General features: G+C 26.0%; 2 protein-coding genes across 5 annotated transcripts; one reads left to right on the plus strand and one right to left on the minus strand.

Annotated features, from left to right (window-relative positions):
- LOC110606738 (probable S-adenosylmethionine carrier 2, chloroplastic) lies at positions 1 to 6,721 on the minus strand. 3 transcript variants are annotated; one of them, XM_043951416.1, is made up of 12 exons: positions 6,574 to 6,721; positions 6,143 to 6,277; positions 5,926 to 6,008; positions 4,929 to 5,005; positions 3,525 to 3,615; positions 3,110 to 3,163; positions 2,922 to 3,017; positions 2,508 to 2,597; positions 2,162 to 2,213; positions 1,344 to 1,405; positions 1,106 to 1,186; positions 1 to 325 (listed from the first exon to the last, which is right to left on the minus strand). In XM_043951416.1, the coding sequence occupies exons 1-12, from the start codon at positions 6,644 to 6,646 to the stop codon at positions 191 to 193; spliced, it is 1,029 nt and encodes a 342-aa protein (XP_043807351.1). In that variant the 5' UTR covers positions 6,647 to 6,721; the 3' UTR covers positions 1 to 190. The 3 variants fall into 3 exon arrangements, with proteins under 3 accessions (XP_043807351.1, XP_043807357.1, XP_043807353.1); XM_043951422.1 differs by having other exon boundaries at positions 6,139 to 6,360; positions 6,574 to 6,683; XM_043951418.1 differs by lacking the exon at positions 2,508 to 2,597.
- A 10,362-nt stretch (positions 6,722 to 17,083) lies between these two features.
- Positions 17,084 to 21,556, plus strand: LOC110604173 (probable choline kinase 1). 2 transcript variants are annotated; one of them, XM_021742307.2, is made up of 8 exons: positions 17,084 to 17,240; positions 17,611 to 17,993; positions 19,165 to 19,286; positions 19,389 to 19,584; positions 20,655 to 20,772; positions 20,897 to 20,944; positions 21,079 to 21,179; positions 21,275 to 21,556. In XM_021742307.2, exons 1-8 carry the CDS (start codon positions 17,150 to 17,152, stop codon positions 21,407 to 21,409), a joined length of 1,194 nt encoding a protein of 397 aa, XP_021597999.1. In that variant the 5' UTR covers positions 17,084 to 17,149; the 3' UTR covers positions 21,410 to 21,556. The 2 variants fall into 2 exon arrangements, with proteins under 2 accessions (XP_021597999.1, XP_021598006.1); XM_021742314.2 differs by lacking the exon at positions 17,084 to 17,240 and adding an exon at positions 17,277 to 17,475.
- Positions 21,557 to 22,422: the final 866 nt, after the last annotated feature.

Raw genomic sequence — 22,422 nt, forward strand, 5'->3', positions numbered from 1 at the left:
TTAAAAAAAGAAAACAACCACCAAAAAGTTCATTTATCCATCAAAATTGATCCCAACACTTACAAACCCTCAAGCATTTAGCTTTAAGTCAATGCTGAAGTTTCTAAAATAGTCTAATTCTCTAGTAGCTAAAGGAAACTATCAAATGGCAGATGATATCCAGCAGAAGATTCAACTGGTTTTGCAAAAGTTAATCTTGCTTGAAAGAGATCGACTTCCCTGGAGGACCTGGGCATCTTTGAGCTAGTATCTGCTTTGTCTTTTCAAGGACACCAAAGAAGATTGCACCTCCAACACCTATCCATATTATCCTAGGTCCAATACCCTGCAACGCATAGCATACAGTGTTAGTATGTTGTAAGCTCGTTTGTGTCTTGTACATGTGTTACTTTTGATTGATTTGTTACAGTAGAGTCATTAATTTTGGCCACAATTATTTGTTAGGAATTGTCTAACAGAGTGTTTACATGAACATGAGGAATAAATTACTTGTTTCTTCTAAGATCCCAAGTAGAAAAAAATATTAGAATTGACAAGATACTTTGCCCCATTTTAAGACATCAATGTCAACATCAGCATCAAGCTTGTCTGACTATGATAAGCCAGCAATCAAACTTCTTCTTCCTCCTCTCTCCCTCTCTCTTTCTTTATCTTTTTGTGAAAGCGTCACTACCATGACATTCATTCATGAGATAATCAGTTGTGCTTAAATGCTGCACCAGCAATAAGGTGTTCACAGAGAAACAATATCCGAATAAACTCCTCTAAACTGTAGCTTATAACCTGTTAGGAGGTAGAAGCAGGCTTCATGTTTTTTTTTTGTGTGAACCAGAAGGATAAGAAAGCCAGAAACAAGAAGATAAGGGTTAAAGCTGAAATCAAAGCATAAAATTGATATTCTTGAAAATTTTAATATATATATATATATATATATATAAACTACTATTCATAAACCGTCTTATCCTTTTAAGTTGGTTGGAAATCAGTCCTAACTCCTAATATATGAGCAGCTATGCTATGTTATATAAGCATAGAAAAATTTTATTAATGGCTACGACTCTTTGACAACTGCATGTGATAGGTAGAGAGAATTAGGGAAACCGACCTTGAGAAGAGCATGAACTCCCTCTTCTTTAGTAATAGTCCTGGCACAATCGAAAAACCCTTTGTACTGGTTTGCTGGTCCCTGCAAAAATTTGAAAAGAAAACAAGCATAGAGAAATCTTCAGTGACTTTCAATCAAAGGAAGAAAACCACTAATCATCTGTGAAAAGGTTTAGAAAGGAAAGGGAGATGTAGAAATTAATAGAATCTATAAAGAAAGCATAACAGATTATTTGTACCTGAACCATTAATCTAGTTTTCACCACATCAAGCGGAGTAGTTAGAGCTCCAGTTATTGCCCCTGTATATGGACCAGCATAAAAAATTGATCAGCATCGTGGTTTGTCCACATTGTAGAAGATTGTGGAAAATAGCACATCCCAACTAAAAATACAATTGACCATTAATTTATTTTCAATATCGCATCCCCCAAATAGGAAGGAAAGTTTGAACTTTAACCCACAAAATAAATCAATTCTGGATATAAACAATTTTTTGTTAGGATTTACACCAAAGACCTCTCTAGATTTGGTTTCCTGCTTGTAGTTTTCTGATGGAACATTACAATGCTTTTTTTATTTTAAGAGAAGCCGATTTCCAAACTCTATAAATTGGAGAGACTTTAAAGTATTATAAATTTTATGAACTATGATAAATTGTTAAGATAATGAATGAGTAAAAGACTAATCACCTTACTCGAATAAATGAAATAGAAGGAACGAAAACTACCAGACATGCAACACAAGAATTCGAGTGGTTCACCTACTATATAGGCTTGCATTCACTAGATAAAAGCAATCATAGAAAGTAAAATCGATTAGCTTTTGCCTAAGATATTGGCTTGACAAGAGAGTAATGGAACTCAAAAAAAAAAACTATTTCACTCACTGGATACAGCAAAGAGAGCCACCCATTGAGTGAAAATGGTACTTATGGAACTATCTTACTCACTCCGCGATATTTACAGGACTTATTTTTTCATGCAACATGGATTATCACTTATTAGAATTCACAGAAATCAAGAAGAAATTTAGGAGCTTCTGAAATGTTCCATTACCAGCAAAAGCACCAATTATAGCAATCTCAGGATCTTTCAGATCTCTTTGTGCCTGCAGAAAAAGGCAACAAATTTTTTATTTCTGCATAATTTTTTTCGCTACACCAAATTTTCTTAAAACATAAATAGTAGATTCATTTGCTTCTTATTGATGTGATTTAAGAAACAATTACTCAAATATTAGATGATCTATGCATGTACGCCATCAAGACTTTCATGAACAACATTTCAATACCCTTTAGATCTCAATTTGATCAGGATCCTCACAACTCCTCTCAATCAAGCAAAATCCAACTAGAATAAACTTTATGCATGTACATGCCAAACAACAACAAAGTGAGTTTACCGCTAGCTTATATCCCATTAAGAGTTGCTCATAGATGCAGAACTGGAAAGCATCAAAAGGCAAATCTCGTAATAAGAAGGATCCATATCCCTGCAGTTTTAAAGTAATGAATAAATAGGGTGCACAGACCAAGATCAAGTTCATAAATAAAGACAAATAACATTCACGTGCTTAATGACAGTCAAACAGCAGTAAAAAGCAATGGCGCGCAAGTGACTAGTAGATTGCTTGAGCCTTGAGCTGTGAGAAAAAAAGATGCCCACCATAGTTTACTGCATCAGTCTCTCATGATCATCATATGACAATTATCAGTTATCTTATTCTCCAGGAAAAGTTTGCAAAAAATACAGAAGCACCAAAACTAAATCCCGGAGTTCCATGACAAAACTTAAGACATTTAGAAGTATAACATACCGCGTAAAGACCTTTGAAACCCTCTTTAGTAACAATAAGACGGACAGCAGTAGGGGCTGAAGCAAATTGCCCAGTTTGCATCCTCTGCTTAACAACCTGAAAAAAAAAAAAAAAAAAAAAAAAAGCCCAGTTCCAGAGAACTAAAAGAAAACAAAATAGGCTAAATAAAAAATAGCCAAGTTAATTACCTCTGACGGCACACGAATAAGGGAAGAAACGGCACCTCCAATTGCACCTGCAGTCTGAGTGAAGTCTTAATCTATTATAATAAAAAAGAAATACTCTATCCAATATATTAAATCCCAAAATTCTCTTTGTTTTAGAAAAAGATGTATTGCTCAGTAAACTCAAACATCAAAGCGAAGAATGTGCCAAATTTTTCCCTCAGTTTAGTTGCAAAAATAAATGATTATGATAAATATCGTTGGGTGTGTAACAAGTGAATTGCAAATGTGAAAGCTACAAGGCCTTAAGGGAAAAAATTTAAACAGAGTAGACTAGAAAACTGATGCTGGACTCAATAAGACATATAATCCCAGACTAGTTAACAGTTTTCCTAAGAGTTAGTTTAGCAACTTGAAGTACATTGTTCAGGAATCTTACCAAATGAGCAAAAGCACTGAGGTTTTCAGGCAAAGTTTTTAGCAATTTCTGTTTCACAGGTTCATAAACACCAAAAAATATGGCAGAAGCCCTGCAGATGAACAAAAAATTCATAAATTGAATGCCAACCAAAAAAATAAATAACAATTTTCTAAATGTCCCTGGCTGCTGAACTACATGAATTGAAAAAAAGGACTACAAGTCCACATTTTATCACAAAATCCCTGCTAATTTGAAAGGGAAGCGCTACAAAGACCAAAACTCAACCAACCATCAAATATGATTGCAAACATTGAGTGGTAAAGGAATAATATTCCACAAACTAATCATGGAAGAGATGAAGTTATAAGATGCATAAGTGATTGGTGAATGTATAAGACAAAATTGAATAAAAACAACATTCATAAGAAGTGGTTACCCAATGAGTATATGTTAAAATAGGACTAATTGAAATAGTTTAAATCATATCCATGACAGGCAAGTGAACAAGTATAAAAGCCTAACCATATATATAAATGTTAAGGGGTTAAGGGAGTAAAGGCAAGAGGTAAATTAAGTATAAAGTGGGTAAAATGGTCAAGATGATTTAGCATCTCTAGCATGTTAAGGGGTTAAGGGAATAAAGACAAGAGGTAGATTATTTAGCATTCTAGCATGGTTTCAATTGCAGAAATGTAGTCACAGTCATGAGTAACAGGCCTACAAAGGTCATAATGTAACATTAGTGATCAGACGATACCCAAATTTTTTTTTAAAAAAAATTGCAAAGTTCATGAAACAGTTAGATATTAGCAAATACAAGTAAAACTGAGATACACAACTATATAATAAGGAAAAAAATAAAATATGGACATCATATAGATATACTAGTCATGTAGTATATGATAATGATACACAACAAGATACATCAAATAATGAAAAGAAGTTGAAAAAAAAAAAAAGAAAATAGTCATCTTTTTGCAAGAAACTCTTTGTGGAAAATAAAGATAGGGAGAGACATGTAAAAAGGAGCAACATGGGTGGAAGTTTGAGGTAATGTGATGGAAACAGTAAGTCTAGAAGGATGGAACATGTAGAAATGAAAGAAAAAAAACATTGTTTTTAACTAATTTATAGAAGTTGCATTAATGGGTTAACAGCCGTTACTGTTATGCAGCGGTAGTAATGGCCTTTAAATAATAGGGTAACCAGTAACGAAGCCTAAAAACCTATAAATAATGGTTGTTATTTAAAACCATGACCTCTAGACCTTTAAAAAAAATGTGGAACCATTAATGGAAGAAACAAACCCATATAACCAACCCAGATAGATTGGAACCAAGCTTGAGTTATATATATATATATATAGAGAGAGAGAGAGAGGTGTGTGTGTGTGTGTGTGTGTGTGTATTATTAAGTACTCACGGTAAGGCACCAACAAGGTTTCCAGCCAGTCCAGAATATAGACCCTTGAACATAATTTTTCCTCCATCATGAGCAGCCTAGCATCGGAACCACAGTTATCGAATATCATAACTAAATAAAATAAATACACAAATTTGGAAGTGTTGTATATTAAGTTTGAACAAGTAGATTAATCACATCCAAAACACACAGATAGACATTGGTCCTCAAAAGAAAAAAGGAAAAAATCTAGCAACTCTCAACTCAAATATGCTAAGCCATTATCAAAGTAGCACAGTTTAAATTTTTTCTTCTGTCACCTCCCAAAATCATAAGAAAGCAAACGTAGAACCACCAAAGTTCATGAAACCCACTTTGCCAACTATAAAACATCCTGCTCCAAATAGGCAAACAAAAGAATAGTGCAAATTAATGATGGCAATGAATGACATAACTTATAAGGAAAGGCAAATAACACATAAAGGAGATAACTTTGAGGTCTTTAAACCTGAAACATATTGTTAATATTAATCCAATTACTTACAGAAGACAGAATAAAAGCCTTCAAATTATGAGGAGCCTTGGTCAGCGCAAAAAAAGATTTGCAAGAGAAGGTGCCAAAAGAATCTGACATCCAAATAATTATACCCAACTCCAACAAGAGAAAACAAAAGTTGAAAATGTCATGCAAGGAAAGGGTGTTTCAATGACCCGAGAACCAAGGAAATATTACAATTTTGACAAATAGCCATGCTGCCACAGAATTTGGGACTAAGACCAATAAAGCAGAGATAAAAGAAATAATCGTAACACTCTAGTGTCCATAGTTCCATCTAGCCAAGAGCAGCATGATCAAAATATGCTGACATCTAATATAACCGCATAACAAAGTCAATAAGAAAATGGGTATCCATCAGATTCTACTATTAAACTCCAAAACTATCCATAAATAATCCAAGAACGTGGCCGCAATATCCTGCAATAAATAGAGCAAAAACATGTTATAATATGAACTTGCCTGCAGTCGAGTTTTTATTGTATCAACTGGGTACAAAGCCGCTTCTGCAATAACCCCCGCGGTGCTTCCAGCTATAATGCCCTCTGTGGAAGTCAAACAAAATTAAAGAAAATATGAATGCAATACAAGCTATAATTTCAGCACACAGTTTTTTATTTTTATAACAAGCTAAATTTGAAATTCTGTGGATCCAGTTCAATCCAAATTCCATACCTACCATATAAAGCACCTAAGAAATCAAATGGCTTATCCTCTCCTGCACTAACTGAAGCAACAAACTTTTCTGGCTCTTTCTGAGAAATGAACTCCTTATACTCGAATCCATTCCCATGACATTTTCGTTGTTCTTCTTCTGCAGCACAAAAAACAGCTAACGAAAAATTCCCAACAATGGAACAAACACCATTGCTTGAAATTCAAATTCATCCACTGAAGCTTTTGCTCAAACACAAAACACCAATCAAGAATTTAAGAACTCAAAAAATTTAAAGAAGCCAACAGCATCCATCAAAACGTAATGATAAAATTCAAAATTGAAAAAGCAAACCCAAAAAAAAAATATCAGATAGTGGAGCGGAATCAAATTCCAGAGTTAATTTTCAGCAAATTTGCAAAATGGAAAAGTATTTCTATGAAAAATAAAAGTACCTAGAGAGAATGTCTGAGAATTTCGGACTTCCATTGATGCAAACTTGCAAAGCTGAACAGTGGTCTGGTTCATTTTTTCCTTCTTAGTTATTTTTTTTTTTTAATTTTAAAACTCAATTCGAGTGTGAGTTTGACGAATTTCAGTGTTTTTTATGAATGTTCCAGAATACCCTTGGTGCGCCCGCCCTACCCAGCCTGCCACTTTTGAATTTTTGATTATTTTTTTCATTATTTTATGGGAAATTTACTTTTTAGTCCATGAGGTTTAACGTAATTAACACTTCTGTCCCTCTATTTTGGCGACCCAACACTTAAGTCCCTCACTTTCTCTTACGTCCAAATTCGTAGTCCTTCCGTTCATTTAAACCATTGAGTCAAAGGTGAAATGTGATAATTTTTTCCAAAAATACCCTTCTTTCAATGTGAAATTCCAGAAGAAGAAGAAGAAGAAGAAGAAGAAGAAGAAGAAGAAGAAGAAGAAGAAGAAGAAGAAGAAGAAGAAGAAGAAGAAGAAGAAGAAGAAGAAGAAGAAGAAGAAGAAGCTGCTGTAGAAAGAGTAGGAAGAAGAAGAAAGAAGAAGAAAGAAAATAAGAAGAAGAAAGAAGAAGAAGAAGAAGAAGAAAGAAGAAGAAAGAAGAAGAAAGAAGAAATAAGAAGAATAAGAAGAATAAGTTGCAGAAAGGGGAAGAAGAAGAAGAAGAAGAGGGTTAATTTTGTCAATTCACGTGTTCCAAACGGCTATTTTGAACGGAAGGACTACGAAGTTGGACAGAAAAGAAAGTGAGGGACTTAAGTGTTGGGTCGCCAAAATAGAGGGACAGAAGTGTTAATTACGTTAAACCTCAGGGACTATAAAATAATTTTTCCTTATTTTATTTACTACGTAATTCAAAGATTTATTAAAAAACAAAAAAATAATTCAAAGCTAAAATGTAATTTCGGTCCTCAAAAAATATATTTCTTTTTTTCTCATAAAAATATAATTATAGCTATAAATAATTAAATATATTTCTATTATATTTTACACTATTCAATTATTAAATTATTTTTAAACTAATAAATTTTACTTTCTAATACACACTAAATAAGTTAATAAAATTTGTTACTTAAAAAAGTAATTTATAATTAAGATAGAATATATATATGACAGGAAAAGTTTTTTTATTTTTTATATAATTATCTCCAATTGCAAATTAAATTTAATATTTTTTAATATTTAAAAAAATTTCAAAATCAATAAATTAAAAATAATTAAACAATAAACTCAAATGAAAATCCATATGGGGTTACTTGGCCCAGAAGAAAATCCATCTAGATTAACTCAGATTGATCAATCGTGACCCATCACATATCAATATTGATATAGATTTTATTTGGCTCAAAATTTTCAATTTTAATATATTTTTTAAACAACATATTGTTAAAAAATTTACGATAAAAATATATTTATAAGCAATTTTATTTGTAAGAAGTAAAATTGTTTTAAATTTATTAAACTAATAATATTCAAATATAATTTATACTTTAATAAATTAAAAAAATAAGTTAATAAATTTCATAATATTTAACTAAGTTGTAGGATTTTTAGGATTGAATTAAAATTGAAAAATAATTAATGATGTAGGAATTGAGTAGTATTGTATCCAACTTATTTAATTATTTAATTTTGATTTTTTATAATAATTAAATTGAAATCATGATATTTTATATGAATGAAATATAAATTAATAAAATCAATTTTATATATATAAAATTAGTATTGTTATCCCTCTCTATATAAAAAAAATTGTAATAGTTAACCATATTATATATATTAATAAAATAGAATTTAATAAAATTAGAATAAACTAAATTAAAATAATTATTATTTTTTTTAGCTAAATTATGTAATTTTATATAAAATTATATAGTTTTATTTAAAATTATACCATTTTACTATAAAAATTAAATAAATTTATAATATATCAAAAAATAATAAAAAAAATTAGTTTAGTTGAAGAAAAATTACAATAAAACTTTCAAAAGCTTTATTGAGACTTTTTTTTCCTCTTTTTCTTTACAATTTAAAAATTATAATAATAAAAATTATATTATATTTAATTATTCGGTGTATTAATATATTTTATATAAAATACTATATGATATTATCGATATTTGATATTATTTTGAAATTATAATGTGAGAATTGTTAGTTTAATATGAATACTATTAGTATTATATTAAAAATATTTTAATTATTTAAGCGAGATTTAAATTTTTATTATAAAAATTAAAAATTGTATCAAAATCATATCAAAATAAAAACTAATTATAGAACTGAATCAAAATAAAAAATACATGAAACTTGATTTTAATTCGATTTTAATTCTCAAAAATTTAAAAAAAATCGACTATCAATTTTTATGAAGAACCATTTTGAAACCGAAATCAGAATTAAAAAAATAGTATAACTTACTAATTATTTAGATAAGTTTTAGATCCTTCATATAAGGAAGTAGGATCTACTTCTCAATAAGTTATTTTAATAATGCAATTAAATAAGAGATTTTTTGCTTTTAAAAAATTTATACTTGTGGGATGTTTAAAGCTTTGGATTTGTAAAACCACAATATAATTGTGGGATGGCAAAGCAAATAAATAAAATAAATTAAACGATCTTTATGATTAAAAAATTTAAAATATAAAATGATATTTAAACATTTATACATTATTTATATTTAAATAAATATATTATTTTGAAATTCTGATAAAAAAAAATTATTTTTCCGAATATAGTGAAAATGATACAAATGATCACGACTCTGATATAAGCCATAAGAATAATAGCCCTGACCTGGCAAGCAAATGGGTCCAAACTCCATCGCTTGTCGCCTGTCGCCTGTCGCTGTGTGTCCAACACAAAACGACGTTAGTTTTCCCAGACCTGCAAGAAAATTTCACTATCCTGCCTTTTCTTGCTAAAGAGAGAAAGAAGAGAGAAAGGAGAAAAGTTAGGCAAAAGGTCTTTTTAAAACGTTAAAAGAAAGGCAAATATCTTTTAAGAATATTTTCAGTTAATTTTAATAGTTAAATATTTTATTATTTAATTTTAATAATTTTAAAAATTTATTAATTAATTTTTCAAAATTTTTTAAAAATTATTAATTAATTTTTTTATATTAAAAATATTTTTAATTTTTTATTAATACTTAACTAATTCATGAACTTTTTAAAATGTCAAAATAAAAAGAAATATTTTTGTGCTATTATCTGTATATATTTTCAAAATTAAAAATTTGAATTCTAAGTACTATTATTAGTAAAATTTATTAAAACTTTAAGGATTAAACTGTAATTAAATTTTAAATTTCAGAGATTAAAATGTAATCAAATGCTAAAAATGTATTGAAAAATCATGATTTTCATAATCAATGAGTACTTTGTGGACTTATTATCAAGCCACAGGGACCACAGTTGCTAATTTTTCTCAGAATATAAACAAATAAAAATCAATTTTCACATTAAATAAGTTTTTTATTCAAAAAATAGTAAACCTGTTTTATAAATAAATGTAGGAGTGGGTATCTATTTAATATTTAATAATTATTAATATATTTATTAAAAAATTCAAATATTTACTATTTTTACATTTATATTCTAATCTATAATAAAATCAATTTTTTTTATCGTCAGTTTTAATTATTTATCTTAATTAATTTTATTTAAAAAATTCATAATTCATATGTCATATTATATAGAATTATTTTTTAAAAAATTTATTAAATAAAAAAATTTAAATATTTATTTTAATTTATATTTATATTTAAAACTTTAAATTTTAGATAATAAAATTAAAACTTATTCGATTTATCACAATTATAACTAAAATTATTAAATTAAATCTGAAAAGTTATTAAAAAATTATAATATAATTTTTAAAATTTTATTGGACTAATAAAATAATTCTCAAAATATATATTTTCATTTCAATAATATTATTTTTTTTATTAATCACATTACTTCTTTTTCTCATTTTTATATACAGATTGCAGTTTAATAAAAAATTTAAAATATAAAAAATATAATATTTTATTTTATTTAATATTATTGATATGAAATTCAATTTTTATTATATCAACAAATAAATTAATATACATCACAAATTTATTTTTTGTATAAATGAGTAAAATAAAAATATTGAATATCTTCGATGATTAATTATAGGAAATATAATTAATATATTTAAAATTTTATAAAAATTATAAAAGGGATGGATTTACATACTAAAATGTGTAATATTTTATGTTATTTAATATTATTAATATAAATTATAATTTTTTATATGTTAAAAATATATACATAGTAATGGTGAGTATAAATCTTCAATGAAATATTTTAATATATAATATTTATTTGTGATATTTTATATAGTGAAAATTTTATTTATAATAAATATTTATTTAATATTATGTATAATAAATATAAAATAAATTTACTTTCAATATAAAAATTATATTTAAAAACTATATATTTATTAATATAAAACTTTAAAAATTATATTATAGTTTATTATTAACATTATACACATTTAATTTAGTATTTTTTATTATAATCATGGTAAATTAAAAAAATTTTAGTTTTATTATCCAAAATTTAAAATTTTTTATATAAATATGCATTAGCTACAACGTTTTAGTTGGACCCGTTCTCCTACTTTCCATCACATCAGACGAGTTATGCTCTCCTTTGGCAGGTTTAGGCCCTCGGACAGTTCGGCCTACTTTAGCCGTGGGTTGAATGACGCGTAATGAGTCGGCCTACTTAGTGGATCCTAATGAACTTTGGGGCTACTTCTTTTCTTCAAAACTCGACCTTAGTCCGAATGTCAGAAGTCTAACGGTTATTGAAAAATATAGAAATACTATTATAAAATAAATTTTTCTCTTTATTTTCCATTCAATATGCAAACATAAAAAAAAAAGAATAATAATAATTTACTACTCTTATTAATATATCCTTTATTTTCTCCTTCCATAATTTTTTATCCTATCCAAACATAGTATGAGGGAAGCAAAGAGGATGATATTGTACAAGACAAATGTCTTGCAGCTAAATGAGTTTACAATAAAATGGGTCCAAAGCTTGTCACAAATGATCGCGACTCTGATATAAGCCATAAGAATAGCCCTGACCTGACCTGACAAGCAAATGGGTCCAAACTCCATCGCTTGTCGCTTGTCGCTATGTGGCCAATACAAAACCACGTTAGTTTTCCCAGACCTGCAAGAAAATTTCACTATCCTGCCTTTTCTTGCTATACGAGAAAGGAGAAAAGATAGGCAAAAGGTCTTTCTAAAACGTTAAAAGGAAGGCAAAGATCTTTTAAGAATATTTTCATTTAATTTTAATAATTAAATATTTTATTATTTAATTTAATAATTTTTAAAAAATTATTAATTGATTTCTTAAATTTTTAAAAAATTTATTAATTAATTTTTTATATTAAAAATATTTTAAAATTTTTCATAATATTTAATGATTAAAATTAATAAAGACTTTAATTAATTTGAATTCAAGTACTATTATTAGTAAAATTTATTAAAATTTTAAGAATTAAAGTATAATTAAAATTTAAATTTTAGAGATTAAAATGTAGTCAAATACTAAACATGTATTGAAAAATCAACGAGTACTTTGTGGACTTATTATCAAGCCACATGGACCACGGTTGCTAATTTTCCTCAGAGTATAAACAAATAAAAATCAATTTTCACGTTAAATAAGTTTTGTTTTTCAAAAAATAGCAAACTCTGTTTTATAAATAAATGTAGGAGTGGGTATTTGTTTAATATTTAATAATTATTAACATATTTATTGAAAATATTTATCACTTTTTATTTTTATATCTTAAATTTAAAATTTTAGACAACAAAATTAATCATTTTACATTTACCTCAATTTTAATTATTATTTTAATTAGTTTTATCTAAAAAAATTATAATTCACATATAATGTTAGAATTATTTCTAAAAAATCTATTAAATAAAAAAATTTAAACGTTTATTTTAATTTATATTTATATTTTAAATTTTAAATTTTGAATAATAAAATTAAAAATTTTTAATTTATCATAATTATAACCAAAAATATTAAATTAAATTTGAAAAATTATTAAAAAATTATAATATAATCTTTAAAATTTTATTTAACTAATAAAATAATTCTTAAAATACATATTTTTATTTTAATAATATTCTTTTTTTAATCATATTACTTTTTTTATTTTTTACGTATATTATAATTTAATAAAAATTTAAAATATAAATAATTATAGTATAAAATATATAATATCTTATTTTATTTAATATCATTGATATATAGTATAATTTTTATCATATCTAATAAATAAATTAATATATATAGTAAATTTTTTTTATATAGATGATCGAAATAAATATTGAATATTTTAAATAATTTATAAAAAAAAAACGTGATTAACATATTTAAATTTTTATAAAAATTATAAAAAGAATGATTTGTAATATTTTATTTTATTTAATATTATTAGTATAAACTATAATTTTATACATGTTAATATGTACTATTACTATAAATATAAATTTTTAATAAAATATTTTAATATATAATATTTATATGTAATATTTTATATAGTGAAAATTTTATTTATAATAAATATTTATTTAATATTATATATGATAAATATAAAATAAATGTATTTTCAATTTAAAATTTAAATTTAAGGCTATATATTTATTAATATAAAATTTTAGAAATTATATTATAATTTTTTATTAATTTTTTATATTTAATTTAATATTTTTAGTTATAATCATGATAAATTAAAAAAATTAATTTTATTATTTAAAATTTAAATTTTTAGATATAAATATGTATTAATATAATCGTTTAAATTTTGTTGTCAATAATTCTACGTGGCATAATTCATGAATTATAAATTTTTTAAATAAAATTAATAAGATAAATGGCTAAAATTAAGAAAAATATAAAAAAAATTTGCTTTATTATTTAATAAATTTGATTTCTGAAATTTATCAATTATAAATTTAAATTTGTATCGAATAAATACATTAAGAAAAAAAATCTCAATATTTTCAGAACTGATGTGTTTATTTAATCAGATTTTATGCCTTTTTTTTCTTTAATTGAATGTATCAATTGATGTGTATTTGCTTCCGCTCATTTGGCATATTTTCATACTTTAGTAATAACTTTATTAGTCAAACTATTCAACATTCGTTAAGCAATTTCTCATTTTTATAGGATATTATTAACTCTCTTAATATATAATAAAAATAAAATTATATTATAATGCATAAAACTTTATATTAAAAATATATTTATTATATATAATATTAAATAAATTTTTATAATAAATAATTTTTTTATTGTATAAAATATTACATATAAATATTATATATTAGATTTATATTGATCATTATTATGTATATATTTTTAATATATAAAAAATTATAATTCCATTAATAATATTAAATAAAATAAAATATTATATATTCTAGTATAAAGTAATTTTTTTTATAATTTTTATAAAAATTTAAATATATTAATTAATTTTTTTATAAGCCATTTAAAATATTTAATATTTTTATTTTGCTCATTTATATAAAAAATAAACTTGTAAGGTATATTAATTTATTTATTAATCTGATAAAATTTATATTTCATATCAGTGATATTAAATAAAATAAAATATTTTATATTTTATATTATAAAATTTTTATATTTTAAATTTTTGTTAAGTATAAAAATAAAAAAAATAATGTGATTAAAAAAAATATTGTTGAAATAAAAATAAAAAAAATTATTTTATAGTTCCTGAAGTTTAGCATAATTAATACTTCTGTTTTTTATTTTAACGATCCAACACTTAAATCCTTCACTTTCTCTTCCGTTCAAATTTATAGTCTGTCTAAAATAACCGTCTAAATTCGTAGTCTTTCTATTTAAAATAGAGGGATAAAAATATTAATTATGCTAAATCTCATGAATTAAAAGGTAATTTTTTTAATAAAAATATGTATTGTAAGAATTATTTTATTGTCAATATCAAAATATTAATATATAAAAATTAAAGAATAAAAAACTATTTATTTTAACTTTTAATTACTCATTAAAATAATCACTGACTATTAAAATAATTAATATTTTAATTTGTTATTACGTGATTGAATAAAAGGAAAACAAAAATTAATGATTGATAAGACAAACAAAAGTGAAAAGAAAAGATAAGATGGAACAAATGCAGATTTCTAAAGTAATAAAACAATGGAGAATAATATTTTGTGAAGCATATGAAATTAGAAGTGTTGAATTTGAATTCAAATTAGTGGTAGGGTCTTTCATGTTTTGAACCATTCTAAGTGTTTTTTTTTTTTTTTACTCCAAGGAATTCTAGAATATAATTTTCATTTATTTTATTGACTGTAAAGTTAATTTTCGTATAATTTATTTATTTTAAATAATGGTATATATTTAATTAATATATACTTTTAAAATAAGACATAAGCTTTCAATTGTCAACGCCAACGATCCGGAAAATCCAAATAAATTATTATTTTGTTTGCTTTTCTTTTCTATAACATTTTTACAAGTTAATTAATTAATTAATTAATTAATTGTGTGCCAGATATTTGCAGACAATGCTGACTTTTCTTCCGCCGCACCCGTCATTTTCCAAGCCAAAAGCAAAAACTATGCCACTACTCCGCATTTCCACCTCTCATTTTTTATTTTTTTATATTAATAAAAAATTACACTTAATTTCTTTATTATAAAAGAAATTATTAATTAATTTATTATCTTTTATATAGAATCATAAATTTTTATAAAATTTAATTTATTTGATTTATTTAAAATGTCTTTTAAAATAAATATAAATTTTATAAAAATATCTTTGAATTTTTCTTGTAAAATGAATGAGAGGTTAGTTTTGACAATTATATTAAAGTTTTTTAATTATTTTATCTATTGACTTTACTATTAAGTATTAAAGTGGAGAAATTAATCAGGATAATATTTTCAAAATATTTTAGCATATTTTTAAATTTTAAAAATTAACTAATAATAAATTTATTCGTTTTAACATAATTTAAAATTTTAAAAATTAACTAATAATATTTTTTTTTCAAATTACATAAACTAAATAGTTAATATTGAATGGTTAAAGTTAATAGAGAAATAAATTAATAGATTTTTTAAAATTAATAAATTTTTTTATATTACATGAATTAAATTGTAATTTTTATAAATTATTAAAAAAGAGTGCAGAATGAATTATTAAAATTGTATTCTAAATTGTTATTTGGGAATAATTTCACATTAATATTCAAAGACTACAAATTTTTTTCATATTATGTCCATATATGTAATTTCAGATTTTTTTTTTTCAACTTAAACCATTAATTTATTAATATTTTTGCATGTGACAAGTTGATTCTTTAATCGAATATTTTTTATTTTTATATCTTCAATGTGCACTCTTTTCAAATGTGATAAATATTAATTTTATTGATTATTTAAATATTAAATATTTATGTTAAAATCGCATCTCCTCTCACATTTAATTTACAGACGCATCAATTCCAAATCCAATATTTATTCCCATATAAATTTATTTACTTTTTAGAAAAAATCATATAAATTAATAAAAATTATTTTTATAATTCCATTTATTATTTAAAAAATTTATTAAAATACGTTTGATATTTTAAAAAATTTACTAATTAATTTTTTTTATTAAATATTATAAAAATAATTTAAAAATATTTTTAATACGGAGAGATTAATTAATAATTTTTTTAATAATTTGATGGATTAATTAATAATTTTTTTTAAATTATAAAAATTAAATAGTAAAATATTTAATGATAAAATTAATAAAAAAATTAATTGATAAATTTTTAAAATATCAAAAATATTTTAATATATTTTTTAAACTGAAAAATTAAATAACGAATTTTTCTAAACTATAAAAATTAAATAATAATTTTGATAAAGATATTTTTTAAATTATATTTATTCTCTGTTTTTAAAAAAACATTAAATTTTAATAAAATTAAACTTAAAAATGAAAGTGTTTGAATTTTTAAAATAAATAAATAAATTTATTAATTATATTATAATTTAAAGATTAAAAAGTAATTTTTTATTTTTTAAATAAAATATTTCACTATTAAAAATCACATCATCAAAAATTGTTTAAAAAAACTAAAAAGTGCAAATATAGCTTGTTTTATTCTCCCCTAAAATACATTATCATTATGGTAAAAAAAAAATAATTAAAAAGTAGTTATGACATTATTCACACTAAAAACACGGAGTCGATATACACACACACGTCATCAGACATTAAGAAAGCGAGGAAAAAATCCTGACAAACACGTGTCAAATTCCCATAAGCAAAGGGCTTTGACTTTTGATTTTTCTTCATGTTTGAAAAGAAAATCTAACGATCTTATATGTACGAATTATTTCTCGCCTCTTATCTATCCATCTGAAGCTCGGACCTAGAAATTCGGCCCCCGAGAACGCGTGGCAGATGATGATTCGTTTGTCTCACTGGTATAAACCTCCGTCCGTAACTGTCACAAAAAACCTCACACGCATTCCAAGGAGATTCTACGCGGGAGGTTGGTTATTATTTAGGATCAGTAGTAATTTTAATTTTAATTTTTTATATAAAAAGATATTTGCTGCTTCAATTTCTTCATTTTTATCAAAATTATTGGGGTTCTTGTTGTTTCCCCTATAAATTCTTTGCCTCGTGCGCCTTTGGATTTCAGTTTCTTCTACTTTCTTGAGCCTCCTTGTACTGTTTCTTTGAGTTTGGGTTCCATTTCTGCAGCTTTTATCGGAGTTTATTGGGTCTGTGATCTGAAAACTCTTCCTTTTTCTATAAATCTTTTTTCATTTTGATCTTTGAAGCTTTGTATGAACTGGGTTTTCTTTAGATTATTTGTTTGGACTGATAACTTTCAGTTTTTGGTTTTTGGGTTGCAGTACGAATACATTCTGTTTCTACTGATACAAAAATGGTGATGAAAACGAAAGGGTTGATTGAGGGCATTTTCCCAGATGAGCTAAAGAAAATTCTTCGGTCTGTTGCATCTGAGTGGGGAGATGTGGTGGATGATATGGATTCTTTGGAGGTTGTACCGTTGAAGGGAGCTATGACTAATGAGGTTTTCCAGATAAACTGGCCAACAAAGAGGGGTGATGTTATTAGAAAATTATTGATTCGGATTTATGGTGAAGGTGTTGAAGTTTTTTTCAAAAGGGATGAAGAGATTAGGACGTTTGAGTGCATGTCAAAGCATGGACAAGGGCCTAAGCTTCTTGGTCGGTTTGAAGATGGCAGGGTTGAAGAGTTTATTCATGCTAGGGTATGTGACTTCCCATCCTTTAATCCCCTGTTGAAATTAAGAATTTCGTAACAATTTGATTTAATTGATTTATTTTCTACTAATTCTCTTGTTTGGGATGAAATAATTCAATTTTAAAAGGAATTAAAATCATGCATGATTTTATAAGCTTGCAAAAGGATTGCATCATTTTATAAGCTTGCAAAAGGATTAGTTCCAAACGAAGTCTAAACATTTAACTTTGAAGTTTTAACTCTTATCATTCTGGAATCGACAGTATACCTTGTCTGTGTTTATGCAATTTGCATACTCATTTAACAGTTGACAGATTGAAATGCAATTGCTTTAATTAATTATAGATGCATTACTCATAATTATTGGTCTAACTCAAAGCTGATTTAAAAGTAAATCAAGATTTAAAGATAACTGAATTTGATACTTCTCCTCAAAAAGTAAATATCACTTTTGTAGATGTCTTAAACTTATGGCTCTTATGCTGCAGCTGTAGGAACATGGTTTTTCCTAATTGCAATGATTTGGGGGTGTTTTTATTCTTGAACCAGTGAAAATTTTTCTCTTTTCTTTCATGATCATTGTCATTATGAACCAATGTAATTGCAATTTCTTTTAGCTTTGATTTTATGTGGGAACAACACCTTTGTTTAATTACAACTAAGCAAACCAAACACAATGGACAAGTTTGTCCGTGAGGATTGACCAAATGGGGACCAGAATGTGAATAGAGTAAGCTAATTGTGGAATGATGCTTCCTTTACTCAGCATATTGTTCTTAGAGCTTATTTAGCCTCAGTATAGCAAAATTTTTCCAGTTAGCTGTTTCATTGACTGAGATTTTATAAATTGAACCGTGAACAGTAATCTTCTCATACCAGAGTTTAGCTGGAACGGTTCATAAAATTATGGCTTATTGTTGGGTCCTGTGTTATCCTTTCCCCTTTTCACCCTCAAGTTACCAATGTTCATCTCTGCTATTTTCATATTAGATATGTCCACGTGAATATGTATTGTATGAAACTGGTAATTACTTGTATTGTAAACCAGTTTTTATACATTAATAACCAAGTAGTTTGTCTTGATCAAAATGTTCGTTATTAAATGTTATCAGTTTCTAGTCATATAATTGACACTCTTTTCCTCTTATTTATTTTATTTTATTTTGTTGAATGTCTAGACACTATCAGCTGCTGACCTTCGAGATCCTGAAATCTCTGCTCTTGTAGCAGCAAAGATGAGAGAGTTCCATGATCTTGATATGCCTGGTCCAAGGAGTGTACTCCTGTGGAGCAGAATGAGGTACTGATTTCAAATTGAAAGTAAATTAGGTTGAAGATATGTAATGTCTTTCAATCCATAATTCTTACTCTTCCTCCTCTTTTTTTATTATAATTTCCTTAGGGATTGGCTGGCTGAGGCCAAAAGTTTGTGTACTGCTAAAGATGCAAAGAAATTTCATCTGGATAATCTTGACGAGGAAATCAGAATGCTAGAAAAGTGGCTGTCACTAGACTATCAGGATATTGGGTTTTGTCACAATGACCTGCAATACGGTAACATAATGATGGATGAAGAGACGAGATCAATCACCATAATTGTGAGTTTCCTTTTTTTTTTTTGTGAACTACATAATATGGCATTGATCTTTACTGTTTGCACTTTTCCCATTTGTTTTTATTGATATTTCTTTGCTTGGATACAAGACATCTTCATCCAACCAAGGAAGCAACATACTGATGTTAAACCAAATTAACATCTGATTTTTTATTAACTACTAATTTCTTGGTAAAACATGGAAGAACAAATGTGCATGTGCTTCCATCAGTCAAGAAGCAGCACTAGAAAATCACTTTTGTTGGATTCCAATCATTGGATTAGCGCTCTACAATTTATATGTCATTTAAAACCCTCTGTGTAATCAGAAGCATTAAGGTAGTGAACATATTGAGTAATGGAATAAAGAGATGACTGATAAAAATGGGAACAGGGAAAATGGTATTTTGATGTGAGTAGGGTGCTTGTAGTTGTGAAATTTTGGTTCCTGTTAGGTCGAGTAGCAAAAGTAAGGGAGGGTAAACCAAGTCTAAATTCAGTTCTTGCAAAAGCAATTAATATTTTATGGACTGGTGCATACACACCATCACCTTACTCGCATATTAAATTCCATTTGCTAGCTAGAATAGGTTTAAAAGCTTGTTTAGAATTAGTTTCAGCTTTTTTTTCATTTAACTGCAAAGTGGTTTTCTAGTTGATGGTTACTTTTACTGCTGAACAATTGCTGTTGAAACTAAACATATAAAGCAACATAAAAGAAAAATAAGAAGCCAAAGGAAAGGTCTCTGCCTTGTCTAAGGCATTACACCATTCCCTTTTAAAGAAGACTTTATCATTTACAAACTGGCCTTATTTTTTCACAAACTTAATTCGCATTCTTTTACCCTGAAATTTGTTATTACTTTTGAATTGGACAAACCTGTTGTTTTAGCATATATTATTACTTGTTACTTAGAAATTCTAATTTCCATATTGGCATGTATGTGATCCTGAAAGCCCTGTTCCCTTTTCTTCAGCATTTAAATTCCTTAAACCATTGGTGCTCATTCCTATTTATTTGGTTCCTCTTGTCCTCGTATATAATTATTCCTTGCTATTTGCTTTTCGTTGCAGGATTATGAGTACGCAAGTTACAATCCTGTTGCCTATGATATTGCAAATCACTTCTGTGAAATGGTAGCAGATTATCATTCTGAGACGCCACACGTTTTGGACTATAGCAAATACCCAGGTAACTTTTCATTCCAGTTCATTTCCCTCTCCTGCCTCTTTCTTTGCTATTAACATATTTGGAGTATGATGGGTGCCAAATTCAGGATTAATTTGTTTGTTCTTCTTTATTGCATTGACAACAGATTTGGAGGAGCGTTACAGATTTGTACACACGTATCTAAGCTCATCAGGTTAGTTGTTAAACTCATCAGGCTGCTTGTCTTCTCAGCTTACACAGTTACAGTTTGTGAATATACTATGATTGTTTATGGCGCAAATTACTCAAACAATATGTAAATTTTCAATTTGTGTTCTTGATTTGCAGGCAGTGAACCTAGAAAAGACGAAGTGGAACGGCTAGTGGATGATGCAGAAAAGTACACTCTTGCAAACCATATCTTCTGGGGCTTATGGGGAATAATCTCAGTAAGCATTCTGTGTTTTCATCTCTTCATTATCACCCACAAGCATCTCTGTCCAAGAAAGGTTTCTGATGTCGTAAAATTTCATAATTTTCACAGGGTTATGTGAACAAACTTGATTTTGATTACTTGGAGTATGCAAGGCAGAGGTTTGAGCAGTACTGGTTGAGAAGGACTCAGCTGTTGGAATCCTATGTTGCTCATGCAAATGGTTATGTTGAAGATGCTACATGATGGATTCAACATGTTGTAACTTTGTAATTGCAGACTTCGCTTTTGAACTCACATAAAGTCCTCTATAGAAATCAGTCTGTAATATATTGGATAACTGTTTGTTTACTTTACCATATTAGGGTTTTTTTTTTTTTTTTTTACTGTTCAGAAAGGGATAAAGAACAAATTAATTTCAGAAGCTTGTCAAAACTCACCAGTCTCTTTATTTTCAATTTAAAACAATTTGGTCTTTTTTTTTTTTAATCTGCTATTTAGATTTTAGGAAGCAATTTCCGTTATAAAATAAAAAGCTTAGTTAAATTAAGGGTTAATTAATTATTCGTTAAAAAGCTTATAATTATTAACTTGTACATTAGAAATTTTTTAAAAACTATATCATGAATATGTGGAAGATAATTAGCTTGATGATAATAAATACTTTTTAAAATTTTAAAATATAAAATTTATTTAAATTTAAAATATTGAATGTTTGATAAAGATAAAAATAATGAAAATTTTCAAGCTAATATATTGAATTGTATAGATGATGTTAGATTTTTTTAAGATATATTTTTATTATTTTAATATTAATTAAAGTTATTTGCTATTGGTTTATTTAGTAATATGGAGAAAGTCATGTTTTCAATATTTTTATGAAGCACTTTAATCACGTGAACAATTTTTTTTATTTTAAAATTAATAAAAATAATTTTTTTTTAAATAAATTTATTTGCTAATAATTTAGTAATATGAGGAAATTCACGTTTGCAACATTTATTATTAAGCACTTTAATTCTTTTTAAAAAGCACTTTAATTATAAGTATTATTTTAAACTCTTTTTGCATCACAATGAAAGTATTTCATATCTTTTGATATTTAAAATTTGATTGATTAAAAATTGAAACCTTAAAACCATCAGTGATGATTACCCATTTCATATGTAAAATTAATTAAAGTATAATTGGTAAATTATATTTTAATTTTTAAAATTCACCATCAGTAATGATTACCCATTTCAGATGTTTTTTTTCTT

This window comes from Manihot esculenta, chromosome 2 (genome assembly GCF_001659605.2).
Source record: "Manihot esculenta cultivar AM560-2 chromosome 2, M.esculenta_v8, whole genome shotgun sequence".
NCBI lineage: Eukaryota > Viridiplantae > Streptophyta > Magnoliopsida > Malpighiales > Euphorbiaceae > Manihot > Manihot esculenta.

Excerpts from the sequence above, each read along its gene's own strand:
- LOC110604173 (XM_021742307.2), top strand. The coding sequence starts at position 17,150 with ATGATGATTCGTTTGTCTCACTGGTATAAACCTCCGTCCGTAACTGTC. Across the intron at positions 19,287-19,388 it reads CTCCTGTGGAGCAGAATGAG|GGATTGGCTGGCTGAGGCCA; the intron begins GTACTGATTTCA and ends TAATTTCCTTAG. Across the intron at positions 20,773-20,896 it reads GGACTATAGCAAATACCCAG|ATTTGGAGGAGCGTTACAGA; the intron begins GTAACTTTTCAT and ends CATTGACAACAG.
- LOC110606738 (XM_043951416.1), bottom strand. The coding sequence starts at position 6,646 with ATGAACCAGACCACTGTTCAGCTTTGCAAGTTTGCATCAATGGAAGTC. Across the intron at positions 3,018-3,109 it reads TTATTCGTGTGCCGTCAGAG|GTTGTTAAGCAGAGGATGCA; the intron begins GTAATTAACTTG and ends TTTTTTTTTCAG. Across the intron at positions 2,214-2,507 it reads TAATGGGATATAAGCTAGCG|GCACAAAGAGATCTGAAAGA; the intron begins GTAAACTCACTT and ends CTTTTTCTGCAG.